This window comes from Hippocampus zosterae, chromosome 1, assembly GCF_025434085.1.
Source record: "Hippocampus zosterae strain Florida chromosome 1, ASM2543408v3, whole genome shotgun sequence".
Classification (NCBI taxonomy): domain Eukaryota; kingdom Metazoa; phylum Chordata; class Actinopteri; order Syngnathiformes; family Syngnathidae; genus Hippocampus; species Hippocampus zosterae.
The window spans coordinates 25,204,709-25,229,984 of NC_067451.1; the positions used below are offsets into that span (position 1 = coordinate 25,204,709).

The 25,276-nt window shown below is 42.1% G+C and overlaps 1 protein-coding gene across 8 annotated transcripts in view; it reads right to left on the reverse strand.

Moving 5' to 3' along the window:
• Positions 1–25,276, reverse strand: part of enox2 (ecto-NOX disulfide-thiol exchanger 2) — a 236,424-nt gene that overhangs the window by 57,482 nt on the left and 153,666 nt on the right. For all 8 annotated transcript variants that reach the window (XM_052074111.1, XM_052074102.1, XM_052074136.1 and 5 more), the window contains 4 exons: positions 23,216–23,371; positions 9,615–9,821; positions 4,610–4,843; positions 398–610 (listed from right to left, as the gene is read on the reverse strand). In XM_052074111.1, the coding sequence (XP_051930071.1) occupies positions 398–610; positions 4,610–4,843; positions 9,615–9,821; positions 23,216–23,371 (810 nt within the window). The remainder of the gene's footprint in view (positions 1–397; positions 611–4,609; positions 4,844–9,614; positions 9,822–23,215; positions 23,372–25,276) is intronic.

Sequence of the window (25,276 nt, forward strand, 5' to 3'; positions counted from 1 at the left end):
CGATGTAGCCAAAACTGAAGCAAATCCTCCTATTTTTGAGGATTCTGGAATAGTAATATCTTGATATTACCTGCTGCTGGTCAATTTCCCTGCAAGTCACGGTCTCCCATCAACAAGCAATAACACACAAACAAAAGTACTTACTTCTGGTGCAGCATTCAGAGCTTCAGATATGTCTTGTAAAACTTGTGTGCTAAGTCATTTGAACCAGTATGCCCTGTGCAATGTTTCAATCATGGGAAAACCAAGAAACATACTGGACTTCTTTTCCATTCGTAGCATATCAAGTCAAGTCAAGTCAACAGTATTTATAGAGCACTTTCATATCATGTATATTATCATAACATAAATAACAATACACTCCCTATCAAGACTTTGAAAAAGGTTTGAAACTCACACTGTGCAAGTATGCCCGACAGCGCCGTCTTGAACTTGTCTTTGGCCTCCTCCATCTCTTTCTCGTGCTGACTCTTCTCCGTCATCAGGCGGCGAATGTGGCTGTTGGACGACTGGATCATGGAGTAGAAGTTGTTGGCGTTGCGGCGGTTGACTTCGCCACGCTCCAGCCATGTCAGAAGTACACGCACTGCCTCTGCAAACTTGCTGTCGTCTGGTTAAAAAAGGCATACGACAAGGTAATCAGTCGGGTATTATTAGGTGGCGAAGTACTGTACTGTCACTGTTCAGACGGGTGGGGTGAGGGGGGGCAGGATTTTCATGGAATGTCCTTCATAAAGTAATTGGGACAATTAATGATTTCCTTCATTGAAATTGTGTTATACTATACTAGCTGGTTCGCCGCCCTCCGGGCGGCTCATCAGCTGGTTCCTGCGGAAGGCTGGTAAGGTGGGCCTTCGGCCCACAAAAGTGTTGTTGCTTGGTTCTACTTTTTGTTCATCTTCATTGCTTATCGCGAAAATAAAGAGATGTTTAGCTCTACTAAATAACTAACAATTTTATTGCAATGCTTGTGGGTAGACAACATTTTTTCGCTAAGATGCCCGCGCGATCGTAGTGAGCCACTGCCTGAGCGGCGCAGTGGCGGCGCGCAGTGGCGGCGCACAGCGGCGCGGTGAAGTAGGTACGTTTTGAAAAGGGACAGATGGAAGGACAGACAGCGTGCGGGACGACGCGCAATATATATATATATAGATATATAGGAACATACTAGAACATTGGACTAAACCCATTTTCAACGTTTGCGATTCACACATATTTTTTTTTTCTGGGACAATGATCTGCTGTTTGCTGAAATACGTTCCTGTGATTATCAGGCTTTTAGATATCACAAGATGGCACCAAAGCTATGGCTAATACGAAAGTACAAACTGATTAGCTTACTAATTGATTGACAAGAATCCTATCATTTGTGTGCAACAGGTCAATTTGTTATGTCTGATAGCAACAGAGGGCAAACAGAGCACACTAACTGACTTCAGCGTGAAGAGGCGCTGTTGACGGCAATGCTATGTGACACACAGCATAGTCAAAAAGGACACCAAATAACATTCATTCATTCATCTTCCGAACCGCTTGAGCCTCACTAGGGTCGCGGGGGGTGCTGGAGCCGATCCCAGCTGTCTCCGGGCAGTAGGCGGGGGACACCCTGAATCGGTTGCCAGCCAATCGCAGGGCACACAGAGACGAACAACCATTCACGCTCACACTCACACCGAGGGACAATTTAGAGTGTTCAATCAGCCTGCCACGCATGTTTTTGGAATGGTTGATTAAAAGATCATATCGGCAAAAAAACTGTTTGGAGCAGTTCCGGTGCTGCTTTTTTTGTGATTTAAGGACCTGGAGGATTTGCTGTGATTAATGGAGCAAGAAATTCTGCTGTGTCGCAGTACATTCTAAGGGGGAATGTCCGGCTATCAGTTTGTGCTGCGAGCAAGTCCATCTCTAAATAGCTCAAAAAAGCTCGAGAGCTCGAGAATGACTGAGTTGCACACGAGTCTGCAAAGAGACTCACCACTAATTATCACAAGTGCTTGAGTTCAAACGGTTATAGGTTCAAAGGGCAATTCTTTTTTCAGTACCAAACGGGTTAGAATTTTTCCCCCCTCAAAAATAAAATCATATTTAGAAACCGCAGCTTATTTACAATTGAGTTTTTACAATTGGTTTGATGTTTCGAAACAATTGCATGGGGAAAAATATCTTACCTTAATATCGGGGACAAATACTTTTTCAAGGCACTCTATCTATTTTTGTCATCTGAAATGAAAATGGACAAATTATTTTAGGAATCAACAAGGGTTCTCGTGGCCATACTGAGTTTTACTTACTTTTATACAAAACAAAACTTCCCTGAGGGTGTGAAGAGCTCTGACAAGAATTACGAAACAAACCTGTCGGGCAACCTGAGCTCCTTCAAAGTTTTTGCACGGAAAAAAATAAATCAATAAGGTTCTTGGCTCTGATAGAGGTCTGCAAGTTTGATGGAACTTGCAGCTTCAACGAGAAGAGTGAAGGGCAGGCTTGCGGAAAAGATGAAAAATGAAACAAAAAGCACAGGTGAGTGAGTGGAACGCTGGCCTACGGGATGAAAGGGAAAACACAAGCGGACATATGACAAATGGCCTTACACAGAGAAAGGGGGGCAGTGGGAGGTCATTTATCGACTGCCAGCTTGTAAAGTGCATCTGTGAGCTTGTCGCCATCAATAAATAGCAAGGATTGTTCTTTGGGAGAAAAGGGAAGAGGGATTCCCCCCATCCCCCCGATTCACGGAAAGTGTCATTTCACAAGAGCCAATGCCAAGCGATTAAAAATAAATCCTTGGCCTGGGTCGAGAGAGGAGAGCCAAGAAAGACACAATGATGTAGAGCGGCTTTCAAGTGAAGGGGCGTTGTGTTATCAGGTAGCCCGAGACTGAAAGAGACCTGAATTTGTCTGCCCTCATTAGAGAAACAAGTTTGTTCAGCCAGAAACACAGAGAGGACACTTTAGGAGTGTGGAGAAGAAGCGACAGGCGTGGAAACGGCTCACTTCAGTCGGGGATCAAACTTGATTGATTTAACTTGCAAGATTGGAAGCTCCAAAGGGAAACAACTCACAAAAGTGCTACGGTGTGGTGTTCATTCAGCTGATTGTGATTGGTTGACCCTGAGAATAGCAATAACCCAGTTTAAGAGGGTGTCAAGGTGGGGGGAATTGTCAACGGTCCCAAAGACCAGTCAGAGTTCGCACAAAACCCTCAGGCTTCTGCTAGCGAGAAAGAAAAGTCAGCAAAAGGCTACTAGAAGAGCTGAACTTTATTTGGGGTTAACGTAAGGTGGCAGTTGTGTGCTGACTCAATGGATGGTTGGTTGAATTGGATCAGATTCAAACCTCCCAGTTAAAGAGGGGGTGCACACTATCAACCACATTATCGCTTTCGTTTACTGCATCTCTCAAGATGATAAAATGAATAAATACTTTGAGTTGTACAGGGTTACTGGTCACAATAGAATTACAATCTTTGTAAAAAATGCCGGAAAATGTGAAATGATTTATCTTGATCTCTTTTTTAAATATATTTTGCAAGTGAATTCAATTGTCATATTATGAGAATAAAAAGTAATTGCAAGGCAAAAAATTGTTTGGAACGTCACGTGAATGAGGAGGATTTTTGTGTTTCTTTGATAAAATTGCATTAATTGAGGAAAAAAAGCGCAGTACAAAGCCAAGAAAATATTAACGTGATTTAAGTTGGATTTATTCGCTAAAAAGTAGTATGGGGGTGGGGGGTGAGAGTATTTATTTTCTTGAATTTTATAATCACATGAGAATTCATTTACATTTTATCTTGGAAGAAATGACTTGTTTAAAGTAAGGCAGAATACTAAGCAAATCTATTTGGAATATAGATAGTGGAGTGAAGTTCTGATTTATTCAAGAAAAAGTAGCATGTTCCTAATTCAACTTATTTATTTATTTATTTATTTAATGAGGAAATCATTTTTTAAGATTGTGGATTTCATGAGGATTCTTTTTTTGCTTTTTTTGTATGCTCCTAGGTAGGACTGGCCATTAATTCAATATCAATATGTATCGTGATAGACACGTGATCAATGACAATACAAAAGGACAGTAAAGACATTTTTATTTCTTTACAGTAAAGAAATTAAAACTGTGTTTACTGTCCTTGCAAATGTATTAAATTATTTTGTTTGTAAATGCTTTTTTTTTTTTAATGGTGAAGCACACTGAGTTTGTGCATGAAATGCGGTCTTAAATGGCCGAGGCTTTGCAAGAAAAAAAAACAGTGGGTGGGGAGTAAAGTGGTACATTTATGACAATAAATTGCTATTTATTTTACATTAAAAAATCTGATCTGATAAAAGTTGTATTGTTCACAAGTCTATTTTCTCAGATGACATCAGACTACATTTATTCTTGTATGATGGTTAAGAAGATAATGTGACTGTAGAGTCAGGAAAGGTTTAAGAATGGTGAAAATTGATCGTGGAACTTATTTGTTCCAACATTATTTTCTTTGGGAAAGGTTGCTTTAAAATGTGAACAACTCTGAAATCAATCAGTGTCATGAAACTGATTATGTTTGACTTTGAAGGTTCCACTGGTATTTGACAGGACACAAAACTACGATTTAATACTTAACCTTTAATCTTGTCGCCCAACTGGCTGCATTCGTGCTCTGAGAAGTGCACAATGGGGGGAGGCGAGGGCGGCCGTAAGCGGTCTTCCTCCATCTTGCGCCGGTGCCGCTCTTCTCTGGCCATCATGCGCTGGCGACATTCCCACTCATAGAGGTCATCCCGGGCCTGGGCGAAGTCCACATGGAGGCGGCCCGTGTCTTTTTTGTCTGTACTGGAGCCCAGACGGATGCGATAACCTTGAGATACAACAGACGAGACCAGCGCAACTCAAAATATGACACCATGGATCTTAAGCTCCGACAACTTGATGTGTTTAGCGCAGTGGCGCCAATGGCTGTCAAATATTCAAATGTTTACAAAAATGCACATTATGGTTTTCAGCAGATATCTGACAGTAAAATGACAGTGCTGAGTAAAGTGAGTGCCGGGGTTTCAAAGAGCGAACTGATTGAAAGTGAAACATGGATGGCGACGGAAGCCTTCTTTTTGACAGCTATCTACTTTTTATAGCCTATTCATATGAGAGAGACTCACCATTTTCTCAATGATGCCTTCATACTTGCACCTCAAATACATGAATTTTGGGGAACTGCTCAGCTCCCCATTGAAGAAATATCAATCCGCTGAGTTGGAGGATGACACAGGAATCATGAAAGTGAGCACTAAGGAGACTTAGTCCATATTTTGCACGCCTTGCTCCTCACCCAACATGGCTCAGATCATCTTCCACAAATTGTATTTGGGACATTTGAGACTATTGATTCTTACTGCCAGCCACCATCTTCGTTGCTCGCTGGCTACCTTTGTTTCAGAAGTTGTACAGACTGGGCTGGATGGTCCACAGCAGTATAATGGAGTATAAAGGTACGTAAGTGTATATCTATATATATATATTGCGCGTCGTCCCGCACGCGGTCTGTCCTTCCATCTGTCCCTTTTCAAAACGTACCTACTTCACCGCGCCGCTGCGCGCCGCCACTGCGCCGCTCAGGCAGTGGCTCACTACGATCGCGCGGGCATCTTAGCGAAAAAATGTTGTCTACCAACAAGCATTGCAATAAAATTGTTAGTTATTTAGTAGAGCTAAACATCTCTTTATTTTCGCGATAAGCAATGAAGATGAACAAAAAGTTGAACCAAGCAACAACACTTTTGTGGGCCAAAGGCCCACCTCACCAGCCTTCCGCAGGAACTAGCTGATGAGCCGCCCGGAGGGCGGCGAACCAGCTAGTATATATATATATATATATATATATATATATATACTCTCTGTCTCTCTCTCTCTCTCTCTCTCTCTCTCTCTCTCTCTCTCTCTCTCTCTCTCTCTCTCTCTCTCTCTCTATATATATATATATATATATATATATATACTGGACTTATATATACTGGACTTATATATATATATATATATATATATATATATATATATAGAGAGAGAGAGAGAGAGAGAGAGAGAGAGAGAGAGAGAGAGAGAGAGAGAGAGAGAGAGAGAGACAGACAGAGAGAGTGTATCAGAGGTATGCAAGTGGTGTGTAATGGGTTAATATCATGTATGGGACGGCTGACCAGCCATTTTGAAACAGAGCTACTTCCTGGGTAGTGATTATTGTGAAGGGCTACAAGTTACTTCTGAAATAACACATTTGCTCAAATTATCTTGACAGTATATGTTAATTATTTGTGATATTCATTGATGTGAAGACACTGATCATGTTATGGATTTCGGAACACAATTAGGATACTTATTTGTCAGTATGCAACACTATATGTATATATATATATACCCGATAGATTTCACACACGCACACACACACGCACGCACGCACGCACGCACGCACGCACACACACACACACACACACACACACACACACAAACACACACACACATACACACACACACACACACACACACACACACACCACTTGAAGAGGAACCTAACGACTCACGAATATTGGGGAAAAAAAGCACTTAAATAACGATTCAAAATGTATTACATGTGAAAATTATGAATTGTGTCCAAATGTCGGAAAAAGGAACAGTGATTGATTGCAAATGTATTCAACCACTTTGACATGTCCAGTTCGTAAATTTCGTTCTTGGCGTACCGCCTCTGGAACTCGTACTACACTTTGAAAATCACTGCTCTATAGATGTCAAATTTAACATGAATGAATGAATGAATGAATGAATGAATGAATGAATGAATGAATGAATGAATGAATGAATGAATGAATGAGGACAAGGACAAGTACAAAACAAAATGGATGGATAAAAATAAGTTTGGACAAATAAAGGCCTCCCATCAAGTCAACACCTTCCATCTAATAGGCAACTGCTGCTCTCTGCTGTTGTCAAGGTCATTTGTTGCAAGAATAATCATTCATAAGAATCGCTTCAGATTGTGGGTGAACGTCGAACACATTCAGCAAGGATGACACCGCACATTACTTGGCGTGACTGACTGCAGATCCTGAATTACCAGCTGAGACATAAACAGCCTATTTGCCGCAATGCTGATTCACACCTGCCTCTGCACAGCAACGCTAGCCGAGACTCATTGGTATTGTAGTATCCCACGCCATCTGTCTTCCCAAACTATTGACGTGTGATTCATCGAGCGTTGGCTCAAGGAAGTTGAAAGGATTACAAATGCGTCACCCAAAGGATTGGCACTTTTTTAGCACTTTAGCTTGCTTTAGATCGCAAAAAGAACATTCTGGCTGGTGTAATTACCGTAGATGGGGTGTCTGTATTTGTAAGAATTGTTGGTAAATGTTGGTAGCAATATTACTATTCACAGAGGAATGCCGTCCAGCAAAGACCAAAGAAGGTGCGTGATTCATGTCTTCCAGATCTGTTAGAATTCAACTAGATTAATAGCTTAATGCAAGCTGTAAATAAACCGTGTCAGTGTCATTTCAATTAAATACTTCAGCATTACCCTGAAAAATAAATGGCTTACATATGATTTCATTGAAATGAATTTTAATGAATCAATAAATAAATAAACATTAAGTGACCTTTGAAAAACCGCTCAGCATAACTAAAGCATACATGGCTGTTTTATTTTGTGTTCAGGCAAAACTTGCCTCCTCCCTAACATCCAAAGACTGATTCGTAGAAGAAGAATCAAGATGGACCACTTAAATATGATTGCATGATGCCCAATTTTATTCTTCTATTATCCAGCAATGTGGCCACCAGGTGGCACTACAATACAGTCATGCAGCCACTAATGAATAAGAGTTCCACAGTCACATTAAATGATTGTAAGCGGAAATAATATTAGTTGTTTTTCGTGGAGGATAAAGAATATATGGCTCAGAGTATTGTTATATTTTCAGTCTATGTGATGCTGCGCCATTTGTCTTTGAGCACGAAGCCTCTTTGTGGGTGTGGTCATGTAACTGACTGAGGGGTTGTGTGTGTACGTGTGTGAAGAGGAGCTCCAGTTCATGTATTAGCCAGTAGTTTGGACACACAAAGTCGCTGCACATACACCGCAGCCTGAACACTCTGAGATCTCCTGACATGAAATATTGAAGTGCTGCTATATTGCGCGGCAGACCTAACTTCAAGCCTCTGACCCGCAGCTCATTTCTTTTCCCGTTTGTGCAATCCCGTGCCATCAAAAGCCCCTGCCACAGCCACTGTCTTCAGTGATGAGAATTGAGTGAGTCTCACACACACTGGACACCGTCGCAGTGTTACGTTGGAAGGCATCCGGACACAAATACACTCGGGATCTTTTTCACAATAATTAGTTCATAAAATTGATTTTTAAAGTCCATGAGTCATCCTGAGTAAAAATTGAATGTAAATGAAAAGTTAATATGTGGAGGTGACATCATCACTAACATCATGTCATTGTTATGAACAGCAGGGTACACCGTATGCACTCCCACTGTACACTCTGGTTTGACTTGTGTACGCCTTGTATAATCCCTTTGAATACCATTACACGATACATAGCTCTATTCCCCACCCCGTCCCGTTCGAACAAGATTTGTAGCCCCTCCATACACTGTCTGTTCTGTACCTTCTATTCACCACTGAATAAACCCTGCAAACACCTTCTTGACACAAGTACAGAATACTGTACACCCGCTATATTCCCTTTGTAAACCTCTGTTCACTAGCTAATAATCGACTGTTTACCCTCTGGAAAGCTTATCCACTGTACGCCTTCGAAACAGTCTCTGTTCATTTTCAATACGCCGCTCTGCACCCACTGTACAGACACACACGGTGTACTCAGTAGATTATAACTTTATACACCCCACATGCATAGTACTGTATCCCCTTCTCTTGTGTCTATACAACAACTTTAGTAATTTCCACTTAGTGACCAGCTCAAAAATCAGCGTGACCAGTGATGCAAATCTGCAAAGAGGCAGGTTAAGCTGGGTTTTGGCACCAAGTAGCCCTTCATCGGCAAACCTCCAAATTACATTTGTCAATTAGCGGAGAAGATCAGCATGTAGTGGACACAGAGCCAAACACAAACAGCACCCATGTGTGACTTCGTGGAGGTCTACAGTATATTGCATATACCTTCAGTAGTGCACCCCATTCTAGGTCAAGGCATGAACAACCATCGTGATTAACGATCAATCAATTCATTGTTTCTTGTTTTATGTTGAAGGGAAGAAATTTCTTCTGTGCTGTATGCACATTTGACAATAAAGTTGTATCCAATCCAATACAATTAGGGACACATTGTTACTGATATAAGTAATAATGCAAATTGATGCAAGTGCTGGCATAAGTACCAATACAGTGCAGTAAAATGGATGGATGCATTATGCATCTGTCAACTAAAATTGTGCAATCGGGGGAATGCCATGTGTCAACAAAAATAGATCAGTTCGGAGGAAATGATGATGTTCACACTTGAATGCGTCATTATGGATTTTCAAAAGGTCGGGACATGCAACCATTCTATCAATCGATGGTGGAAAGAATAGCCGTCAGGAATAGTGGCAAGGTTGAGAAATGTTCCTTACCGGACAAGAAGAGGGCCTTGTCCACTGTGAACTCCTCGGCGAATCGAATATGGCAGAAGTTCTTCTTGCTTTTACGAATGGCTGTGATATCGCCGCACTGTCCGAACACTTCCATGATGAGCTGTTCGTTGGCATTCTCAGGCAGGCCGCCGACAAACACTGTCTTACAACCTGGAGGGCGCTCTCTAGTTGCTGGAGGTGGGAGATCTGTTGGTTGAAAAAGAATGGCTGGACTGAAAACCGGAGATGGGGATAGTAAACAAACGTGTTTTTTTTTTACCCATTCACTGGAGTGCCAACAAATGAATCATTTATTACTTACAAGAACATTGTGTGAAGATTAAACTGTTGAGGGACAATGTTTTGGATGGCAATAAAATCCAAGTCACAACAGTATTTTACTATTAAGAGCAGAGAAGGGAGCAGGAGCGGCAATTGAAAAATACTAAATTATTTAATACGCGCTTGAAACACCAACATCTGAATAATGCCTGTTCTATCGGGCTCAATAAAAAACAGACGTCTAAGCGCTGCAATACATCAAACTGAAGAGGAGGGGGAGGGTGGGGGTTGATAACCGACATTGTTATCCTGAAGAATAGCAAAAATCCATTAAGATGTAAAGGAACATTTCCAAAGCGGGAACGACACAGCAGACGGCAAAAACCAGTCTAAATGATCCACTTCTCACGGGACGCCCAAAGGAACACGTCATCAAAAGCTGAACACATGAATAGGGATGACTTCAGAGCAATGGCTTCTTGATTGTATTTGTAAGATTAATGCAACTAGTTCAGCATCACATGCATGAAAATGAAGCAAGGTTCAGGCCCCTCTGCTTGGCTGCAATCACTTATAAAAAGTCGACGAGTGTTGATAGATCTCATCTCCAATAAATCCGCCACGGTTGATATGATTGGAGGAGTCGACGACGGGAGAATCAGATGATCCAAGGCATGCCAAGGATGCTTGTCGTGCTGTTGGAGAAGCTCTGCGGGCTTCCAGACAATCTGACTTGGATACTTAAAAGAAGAACAGCAACCTTTGGGTCACAGTATGGGACGGGCCTCATGTGCATAATTTTGGACGAAGACAAAAGGGATTTAAAAGACTTTAAATGTGCGACATCTGTAATTTAAAGGCACCAACCCGATGGGTGAGACATGAACGTAGAGCACGCCAGTTGGTGTGATCTTAGCACACCTTTGAGGAGCTGTAGCTTCAAATACTGTATTGAGAGGGTGAAGCTCACCCACTTGCTTGGTTCTAATCTATAGACATCAAGATGACATCAACTGAGTCAATTTCCTGGAAGCTTTCAGACCAAAAAGTGTGAGATTGAGGCCCAAAGCAAATAATGTGTCATCAATTCCAACACTAGGGTTCTGAAAAACCTTCAAATATGTAAAATAATTTGGATTTTCAAGAGGGTTTTGAAAGAGTAGAATAGCATTGGACAGCAGCTACTTTATTGAACTTACCGTATTTTCTGGACTATAAGTGTAGTTCTTTTCATCGTTTGGCCGGGAGTGCGAGTAATACTCTGGAGTGACTTGAGTTAAATTATTAACACATTATTATTTCATTTCACATGTTGTTTTAACATTAAACCGCAAGAGGGCGATCTAGGCACATGTTGATAAGTCAATGATGAGTGATATATTGTAAATAGCACTGCGATTTATCCATTTTGTATTTATATTGCACTTAATTGAACAGTGTTTGTTTGTTTTTTCTTCTTTCTTCTTTCTACCCACATTCTTGCTGCTGGAGGCTGTAAATTTCCCCAGTGTGGGACAAATAAAGGATATCTTAATAAGTGACCTAAAAGAGGAAGCGGCACATCTTCTACAGACGGAGTTGGCAGAGTTGTTTAATTTAAAAGCGACACTGAGGATGAAGATTTCATTGGATTTGGTGATTTGGAGTGACACTGATGATTTGGTAAACTTGTTAGCCTTTCTTTATGCTGTAGTTATCTGAATAACTCATGAATATGTCAAGTGAAGATATCAGGCATGCTCTCAGGTCGCTGTTTATGCGTCATGTAACATAAGCATATCGCACACTTATTCAGCCTGTTGTTTTATTTTTATTTTAAATTGCCTTTCAAGATGACACCCATGTTCTTGGTGTTGGATTTTATCAAACACATTTCCCCCCAAAATGTGACGTATACTCCAGTGTGACTTAGATATGTCTTTGCATTTTATGGCTGGTGTGACCTGTACTCCGGATATTTATAATCCGGAAAATACGGTAATATTTATTGGATTTTAAACCATAACTGGTCAACAATGTAGGCTGGAATTCAAGTATTTTTGTCATTCGTTAAAGTTTCAACACTAGGTGCTTTTAACTTGATGTAACATAAAATGATGCGAAAACTTTTAACACAGCTTCCAGACAACTGGTACATACAGTACTTTCACCGCAAAAAAGTGCTTTAAACTCTACGTACTATAAAACCAATAAATCAAATCATGTGCCGTTGAGGAGGGGTTTCATGAGATTGGAGTTATTCACAAGCTGTGGTTCTTGTTGGTAAAACTAAATAGAAACATTGAATACAAAGATACACAAAGTGAGTCTAGCCACTAATTAATTACCTTGTATTATTTTTTGTTTTTGTTTGTTTGTTTGTTTATTGAACATAAAACATATACAGTAATAATTTGACAGAAAATAAGGTAGATAAAAAAGCAAAAAGAAAGAAATCAGTCTTCATTCAACACAGTTATTATGTTCAAGGGAGTAGGATGAAGTAAAAAACTTATCTAGTCCTACCCGTTATGTGTTTATGTCTACTAAATAATTTTTATATCAATCAGAAAAGAACAAGTAAGAAGAAGTCTCCATTAAGGCTCATACTTTACCCTTAACCGTGATATTTTTACAACTTTTGGTTTGTATCGGGATTATAAACATCCTCACCCTGGCACTCTTGTGTCACTTTTCTCTTGTATTCATAATGGATATTTCAATACCTTTCTCTATTTATCAACTTAGTTCTGATTTATCATTATATTTAATGTTTAGAATTTATCATTTTAACTCTGATTGATGTAGGTTGTTTGTACTATTTTTTTGAATTTGTCTTTGAACTCAGCAAGCGATTTACTCATTTTTAGGTCCGTTTCGAGATTATTCCACAGATTAACACCTTTGCTAGATACACTTCTTTGCTTGATGTTTGTTCTTGTTTTGAGTTTTTTGAATAAGTTGGTACCTCTTAATTCATAGTTGCTTTCTCGAATTTCGAAAAACTTCTGAATGTTTTGGCAGAGCAGGTTATTGTGTGCTTTGTACATTAATTGGGCGATTTTAAAGTCAACCAGGTCATAAAATTTCATCGTATTTAATTTGATAAATAGTGGATTTGTGGGTTCCGTATATTTTGATCTATTAATAATTCGAATTGCTTTTTTTTTGTAGTTTGAGAATAGGGAGTGTGTTAGTTTTGCAGGCATTTCCCCATATTTCCACACAGTAGGTCATATATGGTAATAATAATTAAGTGTATAATGTGTACAAAAATCTCTTATTTAGCACTTCCTTGGTTTTGTAGAGGATCCCTACGGTCTTGGCTATTTTTCTTTTTACGTTATCGATATGTGGTTTCCAACATCGCCCTTCCCTCACCCCCCGCACCACTGCTATCCTTGTCCACAGTCTTGTCACATCCCGCCTTGATTACTGCAACGCTTTCCTCTTCGGTCTACCTCAAAAGTCCCTTCATAAAATCCAGCTGGTTCAGAACGCCTCTGCTCGTATCATCACAAAAACATCTTCCCACCACCACATCACCCCCGTTCTCCAACAGCTCCACTGGCTCCCTGTTCAACATCGAATCAACTACAAACTGCTTCTATATACATATATGGCCATCCACAACCTGGCCCCTCCTTACCTATCTGACCTTCTCCAGGTGCATATCCCCTCTAGCTCCCTCAGATCCTTGTCCTCCCTCCGCCTGTCAGTGCCCCCTGCCCGACTGATCACCATGGGAGCCAGAGCCTTCAGTCACGCTGCTCCAAAGCTCTGGAACAACCTACCTCCGGACCTCCAAAACTGCACACCTCTTTCCACTTTCAAGTCCCGACTAAAAACACACCTGTTCAGGATTGCCTACAACACATAGCTCTTCCATTTCCTATGTTTCTATGATTTTATGTCCTGTTTTTATATAACATCTCGTTTACAAATTTTTACATTGTATTTTCTTATTGTTTGTACAGTGTCCTTGGGTGGCATGAAAGGCGCTTTTAAATAAAATGCATTATTATTATTATAACATAGTTTTGAGTCTATTACTAATCCAAGAAACTTGGTTTCATACGCTCTCTCTATTTCAATTGAGTTTACCATAATTTTAGCTTGGTGTTTGATTGGTCTTGTGCCAAAAACAATTAACTTCGATTTTTTCAGGTTAAGTGACAATTTATTTCTGTCGAACCAGTTTTTTAATTTGTTTAATTCGTTTTCTATGGTTGTCAGGAGCTGTTTCAGAGTTATTCCAGAACAGTAGAAAGTTGTATCATCAGCAAATAGTACTGTACATGCCATTCCTATTTTTAAGTGAATCAATGAAAATAACCAAGTAGATGATTTACAACTTTTGGTATTTATTGCACTTTAATAAGCATCTATATATTTTGAGTACAGCTATATAGTTTGCCAATCAAGTTTCTAATGGCCCACTAAATACTCTTAGGAGTTATTGTATTGTGTTGTGGATATATTTGGAAAAGCAGGTTGCCTTTAAGGCTTTGCTTTTGTTTTGTTGAGTGTTTCTTTTTTCTAAAAAATGTTTGACATTTTAGAGAAATGCATCCAAAGCATATGCTCAGCCCTTAAGTGCACGGATACAACAAACCAGCTGTTGAATCTGTCTGTGAAAAAGATAAATGGTGGAGCCTGGCTCTCTCAAAGCACGCTGGTGTCTCCCATTTCAATAAATTTGCGATCACTGACTTGGTGTGGAACCGTTTACAAGCCAGATGCAAGAATACTGCCGCCCTGGAAGGAGAATGGCCATCAATCAAGTGTGTAACGCGCTTGTCAGCTGGGATCGGCTCGGGTTACCTGCAACACTAATGTGGTGAAGAAAATGGATGGACGGAAATGTCGCAGGCCACTTTCTCCACTGTATGGTACCTACTCAGCTTGGTACATCTTTACTCGTTATTTCTTTTCCACTGTCAAAAGCAGGTGTACAAGGCTTTTTCACTTGGGGTTTGAGATGTCAAAACCATGTCTTATAACAAATGTTGTGCTGGACTGTGACAATCGCCAAAATGCTTGTAGCCCTCTACTGATCCAGACAACCAGACAAACAGTCAAACGCTAAATGGAAATACACGCAAGGACCACGGAGGGGATGTCAACACTGAACTCAACTCAACGGTAAATTGAATCAAAGCTCCTGATGTCACTCACGAGGCCACACACTTGAAAGGCACATGCCAACACACAAGCACAAAAATACCTATTGACATTCGTCCATCTACGGCATTTTGCAATGTTTGTTAGCATTAAGCCAAGCAGATGGCCCTAGGGCACAACTGTGTGGCGATTTTAAATTGACAACGAGCTTCAAGCTGTCAAAAGATATACTCATAGTCTCGTCACATCTGACCAAAGATATTATCGACCAATGAATCTGTTCAGAGTCGGTCGGCCCTTAATACTCAATATTCGTTAGCCATATGCGGTTGGAGTTTGCATGCAGGCTACCTGAAACACGGAAGTCTCTTTGTGTAGTGTACGCAGCTATGTGGGAAAAATACAGAGGATACAGTGAAGCGGTAAAAGATAAAGTGCTTAATGAGCACAGGAGTGAGTGCCGTGAATACAGCCGCCTCTCCAGTGCAACCCCTCAACTCTTCTGTTGTTTGCTTGGCGACGGACTCTCACCATCGCTGAGAGACACTAATGCTAACGGCTAGCCATGGAAGACAGCATGGATGGCCACAGGGCGACTTCCCCTGCATCTCCCAAACACATAAACTGACTTTTGTGGACCGCTACCTGATGAACCTCGTCGTCAAAATTGACCTCGTGTGACAACAAGTGTAACTGAGAGGTTCTGGGATGTACTGGCTTAAACAGGGGCGCACGTCTGGCACTGCAGGATTTGAGTCCTGGGCGGCGTAGCGGGTGACTTGACAGTGGCCTTTGTTAGTTTTGGTCGCAGCTCTCTGCAGGCCGTTCACTCGAGTGGTTCGGGGATTTTTGCTCATTTTGATCCCATGGGATGTGATCTTGGAGCCCCAGATCAATTGGTGGTCTTGTACTGCATATCTTCCATTTTCTAATTATTGCTCCCACAGTTGATTTCTTCACACCAAGCTGCTTACCTATTGCAGATTCAGTCTTCCCAACCTGGTGCAGGTCGATAATTTTGTTTCTGCTGTCCTTTGACAGCTCTCACAGTGGACTGTTTGAGGTTGTGGACGGGCATTTTTTTAATACAAGTTCAAACAGATGGTAACAGCCTTTCTTCTTTGTATGTGACCAAATACTTATTTTCCACCAGAAATTCTTTAAAGTCAGACAATAGGATTTTCTGGAATTTGTTTTACCCCTTATTTGATCTCTTTTTGTTTACGTATGACAATGACAAAAATTACAGGCCTCTTTCAGCCTTTTCATTGAGAGAACTTGCACAGCTGACCAAGTACTTTTTTGCCCCACTATAATCTAGCGATACACTTTTATACTGCACAAATCAGGCCAATATGGAGGAGCTGAAGAGGTCTGCATGTGTTGAGCTCGACGGGGCAAAGGTGAGATGGACAGTGAGATGTCAAGCGAAAGGAGGTAATGCACACTGATGGTGACGTTATTCACAGCGAGGAGAAGGAGGAGGGAAACGAATCCCCGACGGGAGTCGGTGAGGGAGGGGCATGGGATGCAGGTTTTAACGCTCAGCTAAAGGTCAGTCAGAGGGGACGCTGTGTGAGTTGTTAAGACAAAGGGTGGCCTCTGGTGGAAGTCATACACAATACTGTTACATGGACATGAAACACCTGAAAACCGTGGCAGCTTGGGAAAACTGACCCATCTTTCAAAAGGAGATCAAAACACGGTGGAAAATTCTTCAAATTACGATTAAGTTGGAAAGACCGCTATTGAAGTCAAAGCAAACTGCTGATCTTATTTTATGCTCACATTTTATTTTCCTCAGTTCATTTTGTGCTCACATACAATTCTCTTGACGACATACATAGGATATAATTACATGGTGCCTTCATCAGTGTTGCTGTTACTTATTGGAGCCTCAAATCTAACATTTACAGCGCGGCTGTCAAACTCCTTTGCATCGAGGGCCTTCTCTGAATTCAACCTCTCAGAATTCCTACTTTTTAATCTTTAGTAGGACGTTAAATCCATCCGGGATTTCCAAGACCGGCTCGTTTAAATGTTAAAGAGCTGCCACTGGCTCGCAGGATGTCCCTAGATGAACTCAGATTCTGGTGCGACCCTCAATCATGAGCTCTGAGAGTGCAGCGATGAAAAAACGGGAATGGCTTACAACAAAAGGTCTGAGTATCCAATTTAACCCCCGGACGCTGCGGCATGCATATAGAAGCACAGATCTACGCATCTCCAACAATCCAGCAACGAACCGTATACAACAAGACTGTGACAGTTTATTATCATCAATATACTGCTCCTGCTGATTTGTGTTGGGTGTTTGCATTTTCAGGAGGCTTCTGATTTGCAAATAGGACTCATTGATATTCAAGGGGAAAGGAAAAGCTGCGGTCCCACCTTGACACAAATGCTTGTAACAAGAAAAGGGGGTTCTGCGCAGTTTGCCTAGGTGACCCCGGATCAACTAACTTTAACGCTTTGTGATATTTGCGGACAACCCTGGTAGCCTCTCAGATTAGGAGCGACTTCTGGAGCTGCTTGTAGCAAAGGAGGGAAAGTTGGTTTTGACTTAACCAAAAGGAATGGTTCCATTTTAAAATAGACCGCCTGAATTGTATCACACCCCATGTTTCAAGCAATGTATCGAATCAGTCTTTATTCAAAAGGCGCAACCCCCTCTATTCTATTTCATATATTATCGAGAGCATGCAGAGAAATGTCTTGCTGCCGTACAACAAGCACACCAGCTGATATTTTTGAAAAAGAACATGTAAGCCTTTGGCAAAAGCTTTCGGTTGTGCATACAGTTGTTCTTTACACGGAACAATCACAGCGGCAGGTTTTTAATGTGAAAACAGACATGTTTCAAACTTGATGTCTATATTTTAGAATCAGTAAAGCTGCGTTGGTTGTAAGATAAATTCCAAAGAAACAAAATTACTGTTTATTTGGTGTTACCTTTAAAAAATACAGGTTTATTTACAGAATGGCTAGTGTCTCGATATGTATCATTCAAAAACAACAACAACAAAAGCGATATTGTTCTCTTTTATTGGAGGGATGCGCATTCCTACTGTACAGTCTTGCAAAACACACCACGCAATTATTTATTTATTTTTTACCACAGTATTGGTACAATGAAGAGTAAAAGATGATCCATATATTTGAAGTATAAAAACCATCCGTGCTGACTTAAAAGTCAAATTGAGAGCAGAAACCTGGCTTTCGTGTCGAAAAAACCAACCCTATCATCTGTTTCTACGTATGTCGGCTTCTTCGTCGGCTCGCCGGGAGATTAAGTGCTTTAAGTGACATCTTGCGAGATGTAAGGCGAGGCAGAAAAAAAACAATAGCAATGTGGGAGGAAAAACAGAAAATAGGACCCAAAAAACAAAGATCATAAATAAAACCACATATAGGTCAGAAATAGACTCTGGCTTGAGGCACAAGCAGATTTTGAGAGTTTTTAAACTGATCCGAGCATAATCGCTGTTGTAAAGAAGCGAAGCAAGACTTTCATAAGTCACTTTTTCCCCCCCACTAAACGACAGCAACCTCCCAAAAGCAATTTACCATGATGCCGCTATTTGTGTTGACTTAGCTAAACTCTCAAATGTGACACTATCAATAGCTTTTATCTCCTTGAAGACCACAATCAGAAGCCCCGATGATCAAAATTTTCTTCTATAAATGGAGCCAAGGTGCTAACCAGTGACAGTGCCACCGTTGTGACTCGAAATAATTGAGGAGATAAATGGAGCTTCACACTTGTAGTCTGAATAAACAAATGTGACCGAAAAGTATCACAAGCTTGCTTTTGTGTGTGACTGTGAACCCTCATTATGGGGTGATGCTGAAAGAGCAGTAGCACACATTTGATCTCTTAGAATAACTGCTCAAGTTGGAACTCAACCCATTTTCTTTTTTTTCTCATGCATTTAATGGCTATATATTCCTTCACATCCACACAGAATGTTTTCCACTGGGGCTTCACAAAACCGCATTTGCATAAACTATATTAAAAAAAAAGTTAAGCATGTTTTTTCAAACCAGGCAGTTTTTGTGGAAGAGCAAGTCACTTGCTTGAACAATGTTTTGCCTTAAAAATATGCTATTAAAAAATTGTAATTGACATTAAATTTCTGGTTATGAGTATATACCGTTTATACAGTGTGTGTGTGTGTGTGTGTGTATATATGTATATATATATAGAGCGGCTGGATAGCTCAGTTGGTAAGGCATCGGTTTGGCATACGGGAGACGGTGGTTCGAATCCCACTTGGGGCAAAAATGAGCACATAACACCATCCAGTGTGGGTCCTTGGGCAAGATCCTTCACGTTAATGCCTACCTCATACAATGATGAGAGACAATAAAACGAATGACATGCCGGCTCAGACGTCGCCCGGCCAAACAAGGTCTGCGTCAGGTTCTGGGGAACCAAAGCACCTTGATGAAAAATGGTCTACTGGAACAAAGCGGAGATGGGCGAGATATGATAACATGGCTCTGTTGGAATGCTACTACTCAAGCAACCCTAGTCAGAGGGGTTACATGCAGAGAATGTGGGCTAAATGGTTACTTCGAAACCCACAGTCACGGTTGACCGCGAAACAACTAGTAGCTCAGTGTTCCAACATCCACAAACGGCAACTGCTGTCACAACTTGAGATTGATGAGGTACAACGCAGGTTCCATGGTGAAGGGCCCCAGGCTGCCAGATCAGAGGAGGAGGTCATACAAGAGATTGGGAGGCAAGTCCCAATGAATGCAGACGATGAGATTGGGTGGCCAGCCCCAATGAATGAAATGCTGAGCGAGGCAGCAACTGACCTGAAAGCTAAGATCATGGCGAGAATGAAAGCTGGGCAACCTAGAAACCGATTACAACGGCTATGTGAAGTACCATCTGAAAGTCTCATAGAAAGTGTGAATGCAGTACTGAGGGCGATCCCTACCGTAACGATCACAGAAACCAATGAGCTGATATACGCTTCAGCATCAGTGATCCTGGAGACTCTGGGCTATAAGAGCAACCATGGAAGCCATGAGATACGTTACCCACCATGGAAAAGACGGCTGGAGGCTAAGATCAAGGCGGCCCGGAAAGATGTGAGTCAATTGACGGAGGCCCAGAGAGGTGTGATGAAAAGGCCGATACCCAAGAGGTACATCCAGATGACCATACCTGAAGCACTCGAAACTGCCAAACAAAGGGTCCAAGTCTTGTCCAGTCGCCTAAAGCGGTACACGAAAGAGAATGATGCCAGACGAATAAACAGGCTGTTCGCAACACAACCTGCGAAAGTGTACGCTCAGTGGCAGGGTCCTAACAACAGAACTGACCCACCAAGACTGGAAACTGAAAGGTACTGGAAAGGCATATGGGAGAAGGAGGTTGCACATAACAGCAGTGCACAATGGCTGGTGACCCTGAGAGAGGAGCACAGCAACCTCCCTGAACAGAACCCGGTTACCATAACAGTGGCAGACATACAGGAAAGAGTCTCAGATATGAAGAACTGGACAGCACCAGGCCCGGACATGGTCCACACTTACTGGCTAAAGAAACTCACAGCACTCTATGAGCGCCTAGCAGTACAAATGAACGAGCTGCTGAGGGATGGGACTCACCCAGAATGGCTAACCGAAGGGCGAACGATCCTGATCATGAAGGATCCCTCGAAGGGTGGAACCCCATCCAACTATCGGCCAATAACCTGTCTCTCCACAACATGGAAGCTCATGTCAGGCATCATTGCGACTAAGATAAGTGGACACATGGATCAATACATGAACGAAGCGCAGAAGGGCATTGGTAGAGATACCAGAGGAGCCAAACATCAGCTCCTGGTTGACAGAACAGTCGCACAAGACTGCAGGTCTCGACGTACCAACCTGTGCACAGCTTGGATTGATTACAAGAAAGCCTATGACTCGATGGATCACTGAATGCTTGGAGGTGTATAAGGTGAACAGGACCCTAAGAGCCTTCGTTGCGAACTCGATGAGGATGTGGAAAACCACACTTGAAGCCAATGGCAAGCCACTTACCCAAGTGTCCATCAAATGTGGCATATACCAAGGTGATGCACTCTCCCCACTGCTGTTCTGCATAGGACTGAACCCCCTAAGCCAAGTAATCACCAAGACAGGCTATGGATACCGCCTCAGAAATGGAGCAACAATCAGTCACCTCCTCTACATGGATGACATAAAGCTGTATGCTAAGAGCGAAAGGGACATAGATTCCCTGATCCACACAACCAGGATCTACAGCAGCGACATCGGGATGTCATTCGGGCTTGAGAAATGTAGCCGGATGGTGACTAAGAGAGGAAAGGTAGTCCGCACTGAAGGGGTCTCACTCCCTGAAGGAACAATAGCAGACTTTGAGGACAGCTACAAGTACCTTGGTATACCACAAGCCAATGGCAACCTCGAACTGGCAACAAGGAAAGCGGCTACGGCCAAATACCTCCAGCGAGTGAGGCAAGTCCTAAGAAGCCAGCTCAATGGCAAGAATAAGACCCGGGCAATAAACAGCTATGCCCTGCCAGTGATCAGATACCCTGCAGGAATAATAAGGTGGCCAAAGGAAGAGATTCAGACCACGGACGTTAAGACCCGAAAGCTCCTAACCATGCATGGAGGGTTCCATCCCAAATCCAGCACCCTGAGACTGTACGCAAGCCGAAAGGAAGGAGGCCGGGGACTAGTGAGTGTGAGAGCCACTGTCCAGGATGAAACATCCAAGCTCCATGAATACATCAAGGAGAAGGCTCCAACGGATGACATACTCAGAGAATGTCTCAGACAATGGGGAACAGAAGATGAGGCGCTGGAAGAGGGACCATCATGGGAGGACAAGCCCCTACACGGGATGTACCACCGGACCATAACTGAAGTGGCTGATTTCAAGAAGTCCTATCAGTGGCTAGAGAGGGCTGGCCTGAAGGACAGCACAGAGGCACTCATCCTGGCTGCTCAGGAGCAGGCCTTGAGCACCAGAGCCATCGAGGCCCAGATATACCACACCAGACAAGACCCAAGGTGTAGGTTGTGCAAAGAGGCACCTGAGACGATCCAACACATAACTGCAGGGTGTAAGATGCTGGCAGGGAAAGCCAACATGGAACGCCATAACCAGGTGGCTGGCATAGTCTACCGAAACATCTGTGCGGAGTATGGACTGGAAACCCCAAGGTCGAAATGGGAAACACCTCCGAAGGTGGTGGAGAATGACAGAGCGAAGATCCTGTGGGACTTCCAGATCCAGACCGACAAGATGGTAATGGCGAACCAACCAGATATCGTGATCATAGATAAAGGGCAGAGGAAAGCCGTTGTAGTGGATGAAGCGGTCCCAAGTGATGGAAACATCAGAAAGAAGGAACACGAGAAACTCGAGAAATACCAAGGGCTCAGAGAGGAGCTGGAGAGAGCCTGGAAGGTAAAGGTGACAGTCGTGCCTGTGGTGGCCGGAGCACTCGGGGCAGTGACACCCAAACTAGATGAGTGGTAGCAACAGATCCCGGGAACAACATCGGACATCTCAGTCCAGAAATGTGCAGTGCTGGGAACAGCAAGGATACTGTGCAGAACCCTCAAGCTTCCTGGCCTTTGGTAGAGGACCCGAGCTGAATGAGGGACGGACACCACCCGAGGGGTGAGATGAGGATTTTTTTTATATATATACTGTATATATATATCATAAGACAGCAGTGATCTTCTCAGCTGAGTGTTTAATGCACAATGTTTGCATGCGTATCTGCACTGAGGATTGAGAGAAAGAAATTTAATCTATGCTGCATGTCATATGTAAGCATATTTGACAATAAAGCTCCTAAAAATGACTACTTTACAGGTTCAAGGTTTCGGCCCGATCCCAGCGATATTAAAAACGTAGCGTGTTCATCTTACAAAGGTCGGCTGGCATAAGGTTGACACATCATGCGAAAAGCCGTAGATGGGCTTCAGAAATAACCATCACAGGTAATTGTACTCTTGCTATCATTTACTGGTACATGCATTAATTGCATGTGTGCACCACACTGCCTTCTGGAGGCCGAGGTGAAAAAAAAACACAAGCACCATGTCAGTCACAAGGCAATGCTTCAAGTTCAAATGTTTGTAAATGTGATGTATTTTACAAGTTCAATATCAAGTTTGTGTTTTGGAACATTGTTTCATTCAAATCATCATCAAGAATTGGAACTTACTGGGGTTGGGGGGGAAGAGGGTGCAGCTCTTGCAGTGGATAATCTCCTTGACGACGGGCACGTCATGCGACAGGGGCGCGGGCACCATGCCGAGGGCGGGCATCAAGGGATTAATGGGGGTGATTCCGGCCATCATCCCCAGGCTGGGGTCGAAGTCTGGCGGTGAGGAAGACGCTGGGATCAGCTCTTGCAGCAATTCCTCACACAGTCACACTTCATCATATATTGATCACATTTTCCTTCCAGTTTAAAAAAAATCATTGGCAATTGATTGTGTGGTTAGTCCCACTCGTGACTAAATAATGCCATAAACGATATTCATTATTAAAACGTTAGCCGGGTGAGTCCCCCTGTATGACACCTTCCACTGCTTTTGCTGCGTTAGGAGTTTTGAGTTCTTCCGGTAAAAACTCCAAACACAATAACAAACTCTTCATTAGTGTCAGTACAAAAGGAGCAGTGTCAGCAGGCAATATTTTTCATGCAGCTCATTCGATTACGCAGGTGCACTTAATGCTATGACTGGCATCGAGTTGAAATCCAACTGCTTGCAACTGCTATTTGGGTACCTCTTCAAAGAAAGCTTTTTCGCTGTATCGTCTACCTTCAACAGTCATCTGTGTTTATAATTTGACACTTCATTGTCAAATTTTGGAGTTACTGTATATTTTATTTTATACTAAACCGTATCATTGACTTGCGACGATTTATCAGGGGACCTTGAGCGGCATAAAAGAAGAACAAAAAAAACCTGTGAATAACAGTTACTTTCCTTCTTTCAAGTTTTATATTCAATACTTAAATAGAAAGCAAGATATAAATTGTTGATCTTTGATGTGATATTTGATCACTTTATTGAATCATAAATATTTGATCACACCAGTGCAAAAACAGCCTCATTAAGAAATACAATTATTTCTACATTATTATTCACAATATTTGAAAAAAGCATCATATTTGTTCAAATAAAGCATAATTTATTTGCGGATTTCTGCAGGAAACAGTCCTCACCTGCACTGATGAACATCCAGGGTATGGACATAGAGAGGGTGACCTCCTACAAGTACCTAGGTGTTCTTCTAAACAATAAACTGGACTGGTCTACTAACACGGGCGCCCTGATTAGGAAAGGACAGAGCCGACTCTTCCTACTCAGGTAGGCAACAGGAGGATGCTAGCAAAACTAAAAGCTATGATGGACAGTCCCTCCTCCCACACCCTCCAGCCCGCCCCGACAGCACTTATTACATAAAATGTATTTTTGGAAAAAAAATGCATATTTTATAAATGTATGAATTTAACACAGTACAGCCTATTGTACAAAATAATTTAAATTATTTGCACAAACCCATCACATTTCTCAAAGTCTCATAATTGTATTCACGCTATCTGAGGGCATGCTGTATTTTCCATGACGTGACTTTAGCAGGACTGCGACAGATATATTCAAGGACTCAACGATAACATTTTTACTATTTGTACCATAACAATGGCAAATATATCGCTTCCATTTCCAAGCAGACTCATTTCCACGTGCGGTAAATCCCATGCAGGCCAAGTTACATATACAGCACTAAATGGAAATAGATCCTATAATTCCTTATAAATGAAGGGAGTCGGAGAATAGAGGTGTTAGCACATTAAAGGTGCAGACTTGGAATAGATCCCTGGAGCCAGCGAGGATGTAATAAATATGCAAGTTATAAAACAAGTTGCAATAATGAGTGGAGAGGAATAGAGTACTGCGCAAATTGCATCAGGCAAGGGCGCTTTGCCAGTAAATCCCTTTGAATTGATTTGAAAGAGACCCAAGTAACATGAAGGGAAGACTGCAAATTATATTTCTACACATTATCGAACAGAAAGCAAGAGTGCATCGGGACAATGTGTCGCGCCACCTTGAGGAAGGTGCGCCGCGTCTTGTGTCACTCAAGAGAAGTGCGGTGCGCTGCAGCGGGTAATAAAGAACGTTGATTTGTCTCCCAACGAGGTCCCTCGTTTCCATTTGTGTGGTACAGCTTCAGGATATGTTTCATCACTTGCATACTATTATCACGATTG